At 48.6% G+C, this 16805-nt stretch overlaps 2 protein-coding genes across 5 annotated transcripts in view; both read left to right on the top strand.

The window, feature by feature from the left end:
• The first annotated feature begins 1556 nt into the window (after positions 1-1556).
• Positions 1557-2689, top strand: IMP3 (IMP U3 small nucleolar ribonucleoprotein 3). Its single transcript, XM_014780949.2, has one exon. The coding sequence runs from the start codon at positions 1602-1604 to the stop codon at positions 2154-2156; it is 555 nt and encodes a 184-aa protein (XP_014636435.1). The 5' UTR covers positions 1557-1601; the 3' UTR covers positions 2157-2689.
• Positions 2690-3513: 824 nt separating this feature from the next.
• SNUPN (snurportin 1) overlaps positions 3514-16805 on the top strand; it is a 32655-nt gene continuing 19363 nt past the window's right edge. Inside the window, exon 1 of one of the 4 annotated variants that reach the window (XM_087428731.1) lies at positions 3514-3673. The gene's annotated coding sequence lies outside the window, so the exon portion shown is untranslated. Of the gene's footprint in view, positions 3674-15675; positions 15803-15932; positions 16081-16269; positions 16351-16805 lie in introns of those variants that run through there. The other 3 variants (XM_087428728.1, XM_087428729.1, XM_087428730.1) reach the window with 3 other exon arrangements.

Below are 16805 nucleotides of genomic sequence, written 5' to 3'. Positions count from 1 at the left end.
CAGAGACGGTCTTCATCAGCAAAAAGAGGAGGATTAGCATGGATGTTAGCTCAGGGCTGATCTTCCTCACACACACACACACACAAAAACAGTCCCTTCAAAAAATTCCAATAGGAAAATGGATTAATAAATTAGATAGAGCCAAACAATGGAATGTTATGCAGCAGCAAAAAAAAAAAAACAAAACAAAGCAACTACAGCTACATATAATAAACTCCATATGGTGTGATGTTGTCTAAGCAACAACTTCTCAAATGTCAGTGTGCATACCCTTTACCTGGGGATCTTGTTAAATGCAGATTCTGATTCTGCAGGTCAGGAATGGGGCCTGAAGTTCTGCATTTCCAAAAAGCTCTCTGCTGATCCATAGGCTACACTTAGAGTAAGAAGCTTCTCAGAGGGAACGTATGTATGATGATAAAAGTATTCTCCTTTTTAAACAAAAGGTAAAAATAAACACAAAATTCAGGAGAATAGATACTTTACCTCTGGCTGGGGGAGTGGCTGGAATAGGTAGATGAAATGGTTCTGGTGACGTTTTCTTAAACTGGCTGTTGGGTTCATAAGTATTCGTTATACTTTATAATCTACATATGTCACATATTATTTTCCATATACCAAGTATATTTAAAAAGACAATGAAAAGCACACAAAAATAAAACAAAATGATCAGCGAAGAAGCTAGGTGGCGTCAAAGGCTTGGGCAAATAACGAAGTGAGTCTTACAGCGTTACACTCAGATATAATTTGCAGATATAACAGAAACGGCGTTAAATTTGTTAACTCAATTCTCGGTAACCAGAAATCCACCCCGTCAGGCTAATTCGTCAGAGCCCAGACTAAAGGGTCAGGACTTGTACTTATTATCCAACTTTCTCAAACTTGCTGGGTTTTATGAATCACCTGGCATTCCTGTTAACAATACAGATTTCCAGGTAGCTCCCATGTAGATCCCGATTCTGTGTGTGTACGAAGCGGCCCGGGAATCAGTATTTCATAGGTTCGGTGGCGCCCAGCCCCACTAGGCAGGGAAAAACCGCTCTGCGCGCGCGGTGAAGGACCTGGCGCTGGAGAACGGCGGGACCACCCTAGTCAGCCCCCGGGACGGCCGGCTCCGGGAAGCTCCCCACGAGGTGGAAGAAACCCAACGGTCAGCACAGTAAACGCAATCAAACAACCGCGGCGGTCTCCCCTCTTCCCCGCAACTGGCCTCTTCAGCTCTTGTGGGGAGACTCTCCTGAGAGTCCCTGAAAGGCAGAAGTCTGAATGAGAGGAAACGATCACGGCACCAGGGGACGCGCTCTGGGCAACTTAAAGCCGCGCCCACTCCCCTTGGGACCCGAGACCCGCCCCGTCCCCGGCCTCTCTCCGGTGCTTTTTCCTCCCTCCCTCAGCTAACAGGAAGAAAAGAAACCCGAGATACAGACGCGGAGGCGTGGCCCCACCCTGACCAATGGAAGCAGAGGGCGTGGCCCGTAGTCTTTCTTTCATTGGCCCAGGAGCCCGAGGGCGGAGCTCTGGTCTTCCCGCGGAGGCGGAAGTCGCGCGGGCGCGGGTACACGCGTTCAGCCTTGCTTCCTGCCGTTTAGGCAGCCGCCATCATGGTGCGGAAACTTAAGTTCCACGAGCAGAAGCTGCTGAAGCAGGTGGACTTCTTGAACTGGGAGGTTACCGACCACAACCTGCACGAGCTGCGCGTGTTGCGGCGTTATCGGCTGCAGCGGCGCGAGGACTACACGCGCTACAACCAACTGAGCCGTGCTGTGCGCGAGCTGGCGCGGCGCCTGCGCGACCTGCCCGAGCGCGACCCGTTTCGCGTGCGCGCCTCGGCCGCGCTACTGGACAAGCTGTATGCTCTCGGCCTGGTGCCCACGCGCGGCTCGCTGGAGCTCTGCGACTTCGTCACAGCCTCGTCCTTCTGCCGCCGCCGCCTGCCCACCGTGCTCCTTAAGCTGCGCATGGCGCAGCATCTCCAGGCCGCCGTGGCCTTCGTGGAGCAGGGCCACGTGCGCGTGGGCCCCGACGTGGTCACGGACCCCGCCTTCCTTGTCACGCGCAGCATGGAGGACTTCGTCACTTGGGTTGACTCCTCTAAGATCAAGCGGCACGTGTTGGAGTACAATGAGGAGCGCGATGACTTCGATCTGGAGGCCTAGCGGTCTTACCCCCCACGGCTGCGTTTTATGGATGGGGAGGCTGAGATCTGATGCTTGTGATTCTGTGGAGGCGCTGTTCCCAAGAGTGTATCAGCCACTCGTCGGTTCTTAAGAACTTGGCTCCTCACCTGCAAGCCACGCACAGAGCCCAAGGGTACGCCTCTGTTTTCCACGAAATTTTCTTAGATCTTGGACTGTTGATAGTTAAATGACTGCCTTAAAGGACAGTGGGAAGCGGTTTTGTGCTGCGCTGGGGAATTGTTAGGTTCCTGTGCCTGAAACGGAGTGTAAAAGCAAAAACTATGTGCCCCCCACCCCCAGCTTTCCCTTTATTTTGCAGCAGGACAGTTTGGTTCAATTTATTTAACTGGAATTCCTGCTCTTGTTCATGATTAAGCTGTGTACAGACGATGAGAGTTTGCTCTCAAGTTCTCATAAAATGGATGAGACTTTAGTGTTCAGGGTCACCTCCCTTATTTAAAGGAATGCTTTCTTAATGCCAATAAATGGCCCAACTGCTTTGTAAATGCAAACTTTTGTCCGTCTGGTTTTCTCACAGTCACATCTACAGGTCTCCTGGGCCCAGAAACCCAGAGAAGAGGAATAGGGTCAGCAGTGACCTGCCTGTGGGTGAGGCCTGCCGCGGGGGGCCGCATGTGGAGGTTACAGGATGTTGTACAGATTTGTCAGTTTACCAATCCCTTCCTCTGAATGAGTGTTTTGGCAGAGCTCTTCCCCACAGGACTTCCTGTTGATATTGCAGCCCCAGGAAGTATCATATTAGAGAGCTGAAGTGTTTGCTTGCCTAAGAAATGATCACCCTGTAGCTTGGCCATCTAGCAGTTAGAAGTGGCCCAGGAGGTTCCTGGTAACTTAGATGTTCCTGGGAGTGGTAGAGAACTGGGAGGGAGAGTCTGGAGGCTACCTCTTTTTACCCAAGACTTCTACAAGGAGAATAAATAGAATGCCAGGACCAGTGGTTTGGCTTTTACATATATAGCTTCTCCATTTCCCCAGGTGTAAGATAGTATTTGGTGAAGAAACAACGAAGGGATGGAGACACGGGATGATGATAATAGCAAGTGCTTCTGCTATATGTCAGGCACAGTTTTAAGTGCATTGCATATCTTAATCCATTTAATCCAGCAATCCTATAAAGTAGGGAATCCAGTTATTCTCTACTTTTCAGATGAGGGAACTGAGGCAGAGGTGGGTCAGACTACCCAAGACTGCAGAGCCAATAAGTGTTGGGGCTGGAATCATGCTTCCTTTAAGAGACTGTGTCAGCTTTGGCACAGCCAGCACTTGGACTGTGTCAGGGTTTAGACAGAGTCCCTGAATTTGAGTTTCCAAGCCAGCAGAGAAGCAACAGCACTAGGCAATGTGATTGGTCCCCAACAGGATGCTGTGTAAAGGTTTGAGCAAGGAGCAGGCATTGAGTTGCAAGGCTTGACCAACACTCACTGAGGCCCTGCCTGTGCCAGGCTGCCGTTTACCCTTCCCAACAGCCCTGCAAGGTAGGTAGTGTTATCTATACCTTTTCAGTTTGGGAAACAGAATTGGGACAAGAACTTATCCAAGGCTGGGGATCAAGTCTAGGCTCCAAAGGCTGTGTTCTTTTCAGTGCCATGCCTTTAAAAATGGAGAGAATGCTACTACTTCTCAACTTTGGTGGCTGGGTACAACAATCTCTGCCCACTTGAGGCGTGTCCTCAGGGCTCCCTGGTTTGGGGATCTCATGGAGGGAGAATTTGGTGGCTCTAAAAGGCAGCACCCCCCTACAGCCCTCTGGCTCCCACCAGACCGTACAGGGCAAGGCAGGTGGATTCGCTCCAGTGGAGTAGTTGGAGCCTGCACCTATGATCTAAGCAGAGACAACTACAAACTTCTTTTGAACGAAACTGGGTTTAGAAACTAAATACCAGATTCCTTAGAAAAGTCTTTATTTCTCCCTTTTTGGGGAAGATGTGAAAGAAATGACTTGTTGGTTCCTGTAACCAGAACTTCGGGCTTAAAAAAAAAAACACTACGCAAGTCAAGTGATTCAGAGGGCAGGCTCTGGAGCCAGACTGTCTGATCTGAATCCAGGCTTCATGCTTAACTAGCTGTGTAACATTGATTATCTTACTTAGCCTCTCTATGCCTCCATTTTCCTGACCACAAATATGTGGTAATATGGGGTGGGGAGAAAGAATGGGGAATTATTGCGTAAGGGATACAGAGTTCCTGTTTGGGGCAATGAAAAAATTTTGCAAATAGGTAGTGGCGATGGTTGTACAACATTGTGAATGTGATTAGCTAAAATGGCAAATTTTCTTGTGTATGTGTGTGTGTGTGAGTGTGTGTGAGAAAGACTAGGCCTGAGCTAACATCCGTTGCCAATCCTCCTCCTCTTTTTGCTGAGGAAGATTGGCCCTGGGCTAACATCCGTGCCCATCTTCCTCTGCTTTATATGGGACACTGCCGCAGCGTGGCTTGACAAGCAGTGTGTCGGTCCGTGCCCGGGATCCGACCCTGTGAACCCAGGGCCGCTGAAGTGGAGTGCGCAAACTTAACCCTACGCCACCGGGCTGGCCCTGGCAAATTTTCTGTTACCTATACTCTACCACAATTTTTAAAAACGAAAAAAGGGATGGGTAATAATAGTACCGACGTTAAGTATTATAGAGAGAATTAAATGATTTAATTCTTACAAAGTGCTTAGAAGAGGTCCTAGCATGTGGTAAGAATTTAAAGCTTAGCCCCAGGCCGGCCCGTGGCTTAGCGGTTAAGTGCGTGCGCTCCGCTACTGGCGGCCCGGGTTCGGATCCCGGGTGCGCACCGAGGCACCATTTCTCCGGCCACGCTGAGGCCGTGTCCCACATACAGCAAGTAGAAGGATGTGCAGCTATGACATACAACTATCTCGTGGGGCTTTGGGGGAAAAAAAAAGGAGGAGGATTGACAATAGATGTTAGCTCAGAGCCCATCTTCCTCAGCAAAAAGAGGAGGATTAGCATGGATGTTAGCTCAGGGCTGATCTTCCTCACAAAAAAAAAAAAATAAGAAAAAAAATAAAAATAAAAAAAAATAAAGCTTAGCCCCTCTCTCCTTTCCCTCCCTAGGCTATTACAACAAAAAAGCCTAATGGATTAAAAGATAGGTATTTGGTACAACCTCTCAGGAGAGCAATTTTACAATTTGTATCAAGAACTTTAAAAACATACATTCTATACCCTCTGACCTAGAAATGTCACCTTCAAGAATTTAGCATAAGTAAATTATGAATATTTGCAAAAAATTAACTACGGGAATCTTCATCACAGTGTTTATAATAGAGAATAATGGGGAAAAATTGAAAATGTGTACCAAGGGGACTGGTTAAATTATTGGTTATCCTTAGGATGAAACACAACCACTAAAAATTATTGTAGCAAGATATTTAAAGACTCAAAAGTTAAAACTTAAATAGAACATAAAATTGTACCAATGGTATCCCATTTTTCTGAAGACAAATGTAGGCATAGAGGGGCCGGCCCCATGGCTTAGCGGTTAAGTGCACGCGCTCCGCTACTGGTGGCCGGGGTTCGGATCCCAGGCGCGCACCGATGCACCACTTCCCCGGCCATGCTGAGGTGGCATCCCACATACAGCAACTAGAAGGATGTGCAACTATGACATACAACTATCTACTGGGGCTTTGGGGAGAAAAAGGGGAAAAGGAAAAAAAGAGGAGGATTGGCAATAGATGTTAGCTCAGGGCCGGTCTTCCTCAGCAGAAAGAGGAGGATTGGCATGGGTGTTAGCTCAGGGCTGATCTTCCTCACCAAAAAAAAAAAAAAAAAAAGTAGGCATAGAAAAAATAATGGGTATAATATTGTCTTTCTCTGGTGGTACTCTTTTTCTTTGTGCTTTTCAGTATTTTCTAACTTTTCTATGAAGAGCGTGCATTACAATAAGGTAAATATAATTTTGTGTGATCCCAATTAATCTGAAGCTTATTCATGTGGCAAGTTTTGGGAAAAGAGATATTTAGCTTTAAAAAGCAGTGTCCTTGGGGGCTGGCCCGGTGGCGTAACCTTTAAGTGCACGCACTCTGCTTCTGCGGCCTGGGGTTCGTAGGTTCGGATCCCGGGCGCGCAGCGAGGCACCGCTTGGCAAGCCATGCTGTGTTGGCATCCCATATAAAGTAGAGGAAGATGGGCACAGTTAGCCCAGGGCCAGTCTTCCTCAGCAAAAAGAGGAGGATTGGCATCGGATGTTAGCTCAGGGCTGATCTTCCTCACACACACACACAAAAGCAGTGTCCTTAATCGAAGAGCAATTGAAATGCTCTCATTAAGAGAGAATAGGTGGGCCGGCCCCGTGGCTTGGTGGTTAAGTGAGCGCGCTCCACTGCTGGCGACCCGGGTTCGGATCCCGGGCTCGCACCGACGCGCTGCTTCTCCGGCCATGCTGAGGCCGCGTCCCACATACAGCAACTAGAAGGATGTGCAGCTGTGACACACAACTATCTACTGGGGCTTTGGGGGGAAAAAATAAATAAATAAAATCTTTAAAAAAAAAAAAAAGAGAGAATAGGATTGGGCTAGCCCCGTGGCTTAGCGGTTGAGTGCGCACGCTCCGCTACCAGCGACCTGGGTTGGGATCCTGGGCGCGCACCGACGCACCGCTTCTCTGGCTATGCTGAGGCCGTGTCCCACATACAGCAACTAGAAGGATGTATAACTCTGACATATAACTATCTACTGGGGCTTTGGGGAAAGAAAAAAAAAAAGGAGGGAATTGGCAATAGATGTTAGCTCAGAACTGGTCTTCCTCAGCAAAAAAAAGCAAAGGATTGAGAGTAAACTGGCTGCCCTCGTAAAGAGGCTCGGACAAAGAGCCCAGTGAACTGAGAATCATTTCTTCCCCAAATTCAGTGAATCAAAGAAAGGTCGGCTTTCCTCAGCCCCTGGAAGCCTGGTGTGCCATTGTAATTAGGCCAGCTTCCTCAGAAGGGTTAAATGTATAGATAACTGAAATAAAAGTTTCATGAAACTGTGTGATGCCTTCTGGTAATTTCTATTCATTTTATTATTATTATCTTTTTTTAATGCTAGTCCCAACCCACTAAATAAATTTTAAATCCACTAATGGGTCAAAACGTTTTGCTGAAGTTTGAAAAAGTTCCCTTGATGGCACTTCAGCTTTTTCCAAATTAAATTGGTATAACCTAGAATATTTAAGAAATTGGTATTTCCCATTGTTGAGTCAGAACATTGGCTCCATCTTTTATTAACTATTTGACCTCAAATAAACTACCTCCCACCTCAGAGCCTGTTTGCTCATCTGCGAAATGGGGATGATAATGTGAAAATTAAATGAGACAACACACACAGACAAACTTGGCAGCATGTTTTAACTCAGAAAGCGCTCAATAAGTGTTTATCAAAAGCAAAACGAAACCAAGCCTTGTGAGATCAGTGCTGCTCTGTGAGCCTGCTTTGGGAAGTAGTTCAGATGATGGAGCCCTGACTGAGCATGGCATTCCAGGGCCTCCTGGATCCTGCCTAACTCCATGCCTGATCTCTAGCTGCCTTCACTCCTCATCCTCACATCCCTTCATCTCCCAGCCTGGACTGTCTGCCTGTGCTTTGTCATCTGGAAAACTTCAGCCCTGGTGTTGCCTCGCCCTTCTGTGAAATCTTTCTTGCTCTCTGCAACATGGCATTCTATTCATGCCACCGTTATAAAACACGTCTTGTGGATCTATGACTAGTTGCTTCACTCCCAAGGCTATGAGCTCCTCCAGCATCGAGGGCCTAGAGATCACAGCTGACTTATCTTGTGACTTGGAGGGTGCCTGGTTCATTTGTTCATTCATTCAGCTAATGTTTATTGAGTGCTTACTACATGCCTGGTGCCTGACACACAGCAGTGAACAAAACAGACATAGTTCTGGACTTCTTATAACTTTCTGTCAAAAAAGTGAAAGACTGGCCAGCCCCGTGGCTTAGCAGTTAAGTGCACGTGCTCCGCTGCTGGCGGCCTGGGTTTGGATCCCGGGCGTGCACTGACACACCGCTTCTCCGGCCATGCTGAGGCCGCGTCCCACATACAGCAACTAGAAGGATGTGCAGCTATGATGTACAACTATCTACTGGGGCTTTGGGGAGAAAATAAATAAATAAATAAATAAATAAATAGACTAAGAAAGTCACATAAATAGAAATATAAGTTATACCAAATTCTTGGAAGTGAAATGCAGAGTGGTATAGGCATAGGGGGATCTACTGTAGCTGAGAAAGTGACATTTGAAATGGTATCTGACAAATTAGGCAAAGTAGATTCAGAGGTCAGGGCAAACCTGGAGAAACTGAAATGCAGACCTGAGGATAAACATGAATCAGGCAGAAAGTAGGGGCAGAACACACTAGGCAGAAAAAACAGAATGAGGGGGGCCGGCCCCGTGGCATAGTGGTTAAGTGTACACGCTCTGCTGCTGGCGGCCTGGGTTCGGATCCTGGGCACACACCGACACACCACTTGTCGGGCCATGCTGTTGCGGCATCCCACATAAAGTGGAGGAAGATGGGCACGGATGTTAGCTCAGGGCCAGTCTTCCTCAGCAAAAAGGAGGATTGGCATGGTTGTTAGCTCAAGGCTGATCTTCCTCACAAAAGAAAAAAAGAAAAAGCAGAATGTGCAAGAGCCCTGAGGTAGGAAAGATGTGAGCAATCTAGAAACAGAGAAATCAGTGTGGCTAGTGCACAGTAAGGAAGGGGATGGCCCATGGTAAATAAGAGCCAAATCCTGTAGGTGGCAAGGACTTCGAATTTTATTCTCATTATAGGGTTGTAAGGTTTTAAGAGTGGGAGTGACTTGGGGTGAGCCCGGTGGTGCAAGTGGTTAAGTGCACGCACTCTGCTGCAGCGGCCTGGGGTTCACCGGTTAAGATCCTGGGCACGCACCGATGCACTGCTTGGCAAGCCATGCTGTAGCAGTGTCCCATATAAAGCAGAGGAAGATGGCATGGATGTTAGCCCAGGGCCAGTCTTCCTCAGCAAAAAAAGAAGAGGATTGGCAGATGTTAGCTCAGGGCTGACTTCCTCACCAAAAAAAAAAAAAAAAAAAAAAGAGTGGGAGTCACTCAATAAGACTAATATGTTTTGAGGACCACTGGCTATTGTGCAAAGACTGAATTAGATGTGGACCTGCCTGCATGGATATGTGAGGGGGCAGTGAGAAGGCTTTGGAGTCTTCCAGGTGAGAGTCAATGGCTTAGTTCATGGTGGTGGCAGTGGGGCTGGAGAGAATTGGATTTGCAGTCTGTTTTGGAGGCTGCAGTGGATCCTCTTGGTACCCCACCCAGATGCTCTGTACCTGGCCAGGGTGCCCTTCCCCCAGGCTGCCTCCCTTCTCTGGGGAATTGTCTCTGCTGACCTGAGCCTCGTCACCTGAGAGGTTACGCCCGTCTTCACTGCCACCACTCATGGGCAGCCAATGACTGACTGATGCGAGGAACAAAAGGCTGAGCCCCTGGCCTCAAGGCAGGGCAACCTGTGGCACAGAGCCCCTGTGGATCAAGCAGAGCCTTGCCTTTACTTGAGACCACCTCCTAGCTCTGTTCTTTCCTGTTCCGTATCCTCTTCCCTCACCCCTTTGAAGATTTTTCCTGATAAATTACGTCACTCCAATCCCTACCTCGGCTCTATTTCTAGGAACTTCACCTAATACAGAGGAGGAAGTCAGGACTGAGGCAGGTGACAAGCATGTCACCCTCCCTCTGTCTAGTTGTCAAGATGTAGCACCTGCTCATTGAAAAGTGAAGGTGCCCACACTGATATCACAAAGCCCTCTAATGAGCTTCTGTGGCTACGTGGACACTTAGCCAGGCTTCATTGTCTAATGAGGTCCAAGTGACTCTCACTGGGTCTGGAGAATCAAAATTACAGGACCAACCAGACCTGGGAACATTGTGGATGAAAGCAGGTCCCAGGCTGCCATCTGCCTGAGGCCTGCTGCCTCCCTCCTGAGCCTCCACAGGATTTTGCACGTGAGCTATGTCAAGGTAAAAATCTCTCTGACCACAGGGGTCACCAGCAACTGAGGGTTTGGGACTGAGGAGGGCTAGAGCTGAGCAAGCCAGGGGAGTAACCAGCAGAAGAGAGGAGGAGAGCTCAGGCCTCAGTCTATAGGAATTAGGTCAGAGCCTTTGGTCAATGCCCAGCTCCATGCCTCCTCAGTCACATGCACCTCTGGTGTTGCCAATTTCTGTATCGGTTATCTATTGCCTCAATAATGGTATGTAATAAACCAAAGCCAAAACTCAGGGCTAAAACTTAGCTCCCAAGTCTGCAGGTCGGCCAGGCACTTCCTCTTTGCCGGGCTCCCTGATGATTTTGTGATCAAATGTGTGTTGGATTAGCGGCTTTGCTGACCTTGACTGGGCTCAGTCTTAAGCCCGGGGGTAGGCTGGCTGGCTCTACCCTGGGCTGGGCTGCATTTGTCTCATCCTTCAGCAGCAGCAATTAATTTGCACATCATTTTAATATTATTCTCAAGGTGCCTGGGGTGAGTATGACCACCCAGGAGGGTGGCTTAGGCAAGATGGGAATCTAGCTGTGTCCCCATCATGGCCCCCAGGATGAGGCCTTGTATACAGTAGGTGCTTAATAACTGCTTCAAATCTGGCCTCCTTTGATTGTGACCAGTAAGGCTGAGATCAGGGCAAAGCAAGGGAGGCACCTAGGGCACTTGGCCAACTCTGAAAGTGAGCACCTTTTTAGATTTTGCACCCTAGGTCCCTCACTTGCCTCGCCTTAGTCCAGCACTGGAGAGATGAGTACAGAGAAGGCATGGTCCCTGTTCTGAGAGGACAGAGACTGCAGTGCCCGGTTGTCTACGATGGATCATCTCTGGGTTCCCCCTCATTCTCACACCCAGAACTTCTAGAAGGTTCAGCTCAGCCAGCCCAGCCAGGCCTCACACTGTGTTTCCCAAGGTCTGGTCATTCTGAACCATATCACAATATTTGCCATAGACACTTCCCACTTGTATTGTTGTGTAGTAAAGAATTTAACCTTGCCCAAAAAGATGTCATTGCCCTTGCTTCTGGGAGTAATGTCTAAGCACTTGGAATGTCATGCCTGATAGGAGTGTCTTTGCCTGGGGTCCTTGGACCAGTCAGATAGCAGCAATGTGACATAGGATGGGGGCTCTGAGCCATACCAACAATGTGATGTAGGGTGGCAGCTTTGGGTCATGCAGCTGGACTTCTGGAGGGGCTGGAAACTGAAATTAGCCATGTGGGCAGTTAACCATTTCTGCATGCTGGAGCCCCAATAAAGACTCTGGACACCAAGGCCCAATGAGCTTCTTCTCTGGCTGGCAATACTCCACACATATTGTCACACATTGCAGCTGGGTGAGCAAGGCTGTCCTGACTCCGTGGGGGGAGGACAATGGAAGCTCTATGTTCATACCTTCCTGAACTAGCCCTTTGTGCTGCTTCCCTTGGATGACTGAAATCTGTATCTTTTCCCTTTCCCATAACCATGCGTATAACAGCTTTCAGTGAGTTCTGTCTTTCTAGTGAATTATCAAAGCTGAGGGTGGTTTGGGGAACGCCCTGAACCTGCAAGTGTTGCAGAAATGAGGACAGTCTTGTGTGGACTGTACCCCCTAACTCTGCAGTTGGCTCAACTCTCACAACTATTATTTTCCAAATAATTTTCTTTAAATCATCTTGTTTTTCTTTCTACTTAAGTTTATTTTAAAAGGCGACTGCCCAAGGAAAAGCTTTAAGGATGTTAATCTTTTAGAGTCACACAGTGAGGTCTGAAAGAGGCAAATCCCCTTGATGCCTTTGAACTGAAAAGTGAGTCGAAGATGTTCTACACCAGTGAAATTACAGAATTGACAGAATGAAGTCTCTGAAGTCATAGCAGGTAGGTTAACACATTTCCCCATAACAACACCTAGTAACTTCTGCTTGAGATGAAGGATACATTCTATAGGAGATAACTATAGAAGTTATCTTAAAGTTAAGGTATCTCCAAGGAACTTCTTGAAGACAATTAGCCAGGCTATTTTCATGAAAATGGGAAAGTGAATAAGCATAAATCGAACAGGAAGGGACTTTCAAGGTAGTATTTTTTGTGTGTGTGTGAGGAAGACTAGTCCTGAGCTAACATCCAATGCCAGTCCTCCTCTTTTTGCTGAGGAAAATTGGCTCTGGGCTAACATCCGTGCCCATCTTCCTCTACTTTATATGGGATGCCACCACAGCATGGCTTGACAAGCGTTTGCGTCAGTGGGCGCCCAGGATCCGAACCTGCAAACCTCGGGCTGCAGAAGCGGATCACGCGCACTTAACCCCTGTGCCACTGGGCCAACCCCTCAAGGTAGTATTGATTATTTTTATTGTAATCGAAGAAAAATATACTTCATGCACTTCCCAGTTCTTTTTTTATTGACGTAAAACGTACACAACATAAAATTTACCATTTTAATCATTTTTAAGTGCACCGTCCAATGGCATTAAGTACATTCATATTGTTGTGCAACCAGCACCACCATCCATCTCCAGAACTTCTTCATCATCCCCAACTGAAACTCTGTACCCATTTAACAATAATCCCTGTTTCACCTCCGCCCAGCACCTGGCAACTACCCTTCTACTTTCTGTCTCTGATTTTGACTACTGTAGGTATGTAAAGGGAAACTCTTCTGTTTTTCTTCTCTACTCTATCTACCACAACACTACCCATAGAATACTTTACTTCTGACACCTCTGGTCACCAAATGTGTGTGGAGGGGGGCGGTTCACACATCAAGCAATTCTGTGACAAAGCTGAATGTCCTACACTTCAAAGCTGGGTGACCTACAATTCAATTCAGTCCTGACATTATCTACCTGGATATAGTGTCAGATCCCACAGGTTAAGGGCTCAGTCCCACAAGACTGCCTCTCCCATCCTCCAATTTCAGATGCCAAGTGAAGTCCATGTTGTTACCTGTGCTTCTAATGGACTAGTTATAAGTCAGAGGTTCCCACGACCCCCTCCTAATTAATTTGCTAGAGCCATTCACAGAACTCAGGAAAACAGTTTACTTATTAAATTATCAGTTTATTATAAAAGGATGTAACTCGGGAACAGCCAGATAGAAGAGATGCATAGGGCAATGTATAGGGGGAGGGGCGCAGAGCTTCCACGCCCTCTGCAAGCATGCCATCCTCCCAGCACCTCCATGTTTTCAGCAACCAGCAGCTCTCCAGACCCAGTCATTTAGGATTTTCATTATGTAGGTATGATTGATTAAATCATTGGCATTTGGTGATTAACTCAGCTTCCAGCCCCTCTCCCCTCCCAGGAGGTTGGGGAGTAGGACTGAAAGTTACAACCCCTCTCATCCCATGGTTGGTTCCTCTGGCAACCAGCCCCCATCCTTAGGGGCTTTCCAAAAGTTACCTCTGCATGAATTTGGGGACCTCTATGTTAGTCTCAGTCTATATTCCTCCAGTGTGTAGGGCCTTTGTTCTTTTCTGTGCAGTTCTGACCACTAGATGTGACCTCCGTGGTCGTAGGTACAAAATAGTGGTTCTGGGACACAAAATGCTTAACATCCTGGTGTCGAAGTTCCCTAGTGAAGTCAAGCCCTGGACTTTTCTTTGTCAGTCTCATAAATCAGGCAAACATGAGCTTTTATTTGTGGATGCACCAAATAAATAACCTAGTGCACAGATTTGCTCAGCCTGACCATTGAAAGACAGAGCTCACCTACATAAATTCTGAGGTCCAAAAAAACTGGTCTTCCAGGGCCCCAACCATGCTTTACCCTTTATGTCAGTCTGATCTGTTCTTTTTAGTCCAAGTGGATGATGTCATGTATAAAAAATATGCCACAAGCCCACATCTTGGCATTCCTTAGACTCAAAATGTGTCAACTTTGTATATTTTGTTTCTGTAGTATAGTAATATCCAACTTACTTCTCTAAGTCAAACACTTGGCAATGCAAATGTTTGGCTCAAAACCTGTGTGACTTTGGCCAAGTTACTCAACCTCTCTGACCTTCTCTCTGAGCCTCTTTACTTTCTTGTGTTATTTGAAGATTAAATGAGATAATGTATGTGAAACACAGTGTCTGGCTCAATGTACGGCTATTCATATTTTTATTTCGCCCCACAGAGGCTGCACTCTAGTTTGATTAGGTCTCCCAAATCTTGGCCACTTCGCGCCACCCCTTGCACCAATTCAATCATTTCCTCCCCCAGAGTCTACTGAGTGTCTTGTGCTGGACGCTGACTACTTAAGCAGGAATCAAGCCAGGTCCCTGCCATCGCTAAGCCCACAGCCAAGTGGGAAAGAGAAACTCCCAAACTGAGCAAACTGGCTGTAATCTAGGTATAAACCTGGTATTGTAAGGGCCAACGGGAGAGAACATCTAATTGTCTGAGCCTTGGTGGTGTGAGGGGCAGGGTGCAGGTGATACTGAGCAAGGGCTCCATCTGCTCACCATAAGATAAAAGGCCAGTAGAGAAAGAACTTTAATAAGCGATAAACTAGCAAATCGGAAGATGGTGGACTATCATCCTAAAAAACCCATCTTCAAGGGAACTGATTTGGAAATGACTTACATAAGGCAAATGGGGTTGGGCAGGGGGCTCAGGAGTATCGGGTGATGGATGACTACAGACTGTCAGGCACCTCTCCATAGCAGATCTGCTGAAGGCAACATTCCTGAGGAATCTAAGAAAACCTCAGTTACTTCTTTATCTGGGACAGAAGGAACAGTTTGGGCAGAGGACATAAATTTTCTGCTAACCAGTTCTTCTTTCTACGGATTACAGATTAGTTTGTCTACATGCAGTTCTAAGCGTTTCCCTAAAGCACACTATGAGAATAAGACGGGGACGGGAGCATGTGGCCTCGGGGGCTGAAGTTCTAACAGTCCTCTGAGCAGGGGCGACTGTCTCATATTTCTTACGAGTGTGAAGCTTACCAATCGGTCATTTTAGTTTCTCAATGCTCTCGCGTGATGCTTAGTCAGGAGGGAGAGGCTGTCAGCAAGTTCCTCTCTTATCAGCGGTCCTCCCACTGTTCTGCAAGGCAAGCTGAGACTTTGGTTATTTTGTTTTCCACGTTAACCTTGTGGATACAGCTTTATCCCAATCCAGGGAAATTTTAACTCCTTGTCCTCGGTTTCAGGGGGAGTCATTCACACAGCTGGCACTGCCCGCACCAAAGCCCGGGCACAGGACAGGGGGCGGGCTGTTGGTGCAGCCCCACGGGCCGGGCGGCTGTGGCGGAGGCGGCAGGACCCGGGGCTGAAGGCCTGGAAAGCTCGCCCCGAGATCGGGGTTCCTGCTATTGGCGAAAGAAGCCCCGCGGAGCTTGTTCCCAGGAGCGAGGCCTCGGCGGGCCAATCCCCTCGCAGGAGGGGTCCTGGGCGGTGCACCGCAAGAGCAGAGGAGGACCCCGCGGGCCAACGGGAAAGCCCCGGCCGTTGAGGGCGGAAGTAACCGCCGGCCGGGCCGGCGGAAGGACTCGCGGCGTCCGCAACCGCGGGAGGGGCCGGAAGCTCGCGGCCCCGGGGGCGGGCCCAGCTCTCGCAGGCAGCTGATTGGTCGGCCCCCGGCGGCGGCGACGGCGGCGGCGTGTGGAACTGTCGCCCCGGCCCGGTGAGTCCTGGGTTCGAGCCTGGGCCCCGCCAGCTCCGGGCTGTGACTCCCTGTGGCCGGCTCCGCACTCCCAGCCTCGCGAGGCGTCACCTGGAGGGGCAGAGCCAGGCCGGGGCCTCCCCTTGGGCGCACTTCCGCTCTTCTGTTCCAGGCGGTCGGGCCACGACCCCTCAGGGACTTTCTGTGGGGGAGGGGCGAATCTTGCAAGGCCTGGATGACCCCATCCCTAGAGAAAGGCAGAGCGGGGCTGTGGCGGGGAGGACGGCCGAGTGGACCAGGTACAGTCCCCGGGGCTGAAGCCCCTGGGAGACGCCGAGGAGGCCTCGATCCCGGGCTGAGTGATGCGAGGCAGGGGCTCCAGAGGAGGAGGCAGGGGCGCGCAAGGGCCTGGAGCGCGGGGGACGGGCCTGGGCGTGTCGGAAATTTGGGAGTTAGTAGAGGGGTGGATACACGTGGAGGATAAAACGACCGAGGCTGAGGCCAGAACCCTGGGAGACAGCACCATCCGAGGAATGGGTTGAAAGAACAGGAGCCAGCCATAAAGGAAGGTACAAGGAGCGCCCCTCTATCCAAGGTGTCAGTTTTAAGGATTTTGTGGTTCTTGGCGGAGCGGGAGCCCACACCTAGATAAAGCATGATAAGGCCTAATAAATGTATTTTAGATTTGGTCATTACTTAGGTAAGCAGAAGACATAAATAATTATTATTATTTTTTTGAGAAAGATTGGCCCTGAGCTAACATCTGTGCTAATCTTGCTCTATTTTGTATGTAGGGGGCTGCTACAGCATGGCTTGATAAGAAGTGCACAGGTCTGTGCCTGGGATCTGAACCTGGGAACCCTGAGCCACCAAAGCAGAGCATGGGAACTTAAGCACTATGCCACCGGCTGGCCCCAGAAAGAGTTTGTAAAAAATTTTGATTATGGAAGTGTTCAAACTTAAACAAAAGTACAGAAAATAGCATACCATCATGGATTCTAAGTACCCATCACCCAGCCCCAAG

This window comes from Ceratotherium simum, chromosome 3 (genome assembly GCF_057802395.1).
Source record: "Ceratotherium simum simum isolate JZ-2026a chromosome 3, ASM5780239v1, whole genome shotgun sequence".
Classification (NCBI taxonomy): Eukaryota; Metazoa; Chordata; class Mammalia; order Perissodactyla; family Rhinocerotidae; genus Ceratotherium; species Ceratotherium simum.
Note: the sequence above shows the minus strand (reverse complement) of the source record. Positions and strands in the feature narration are given on the sequence as shown.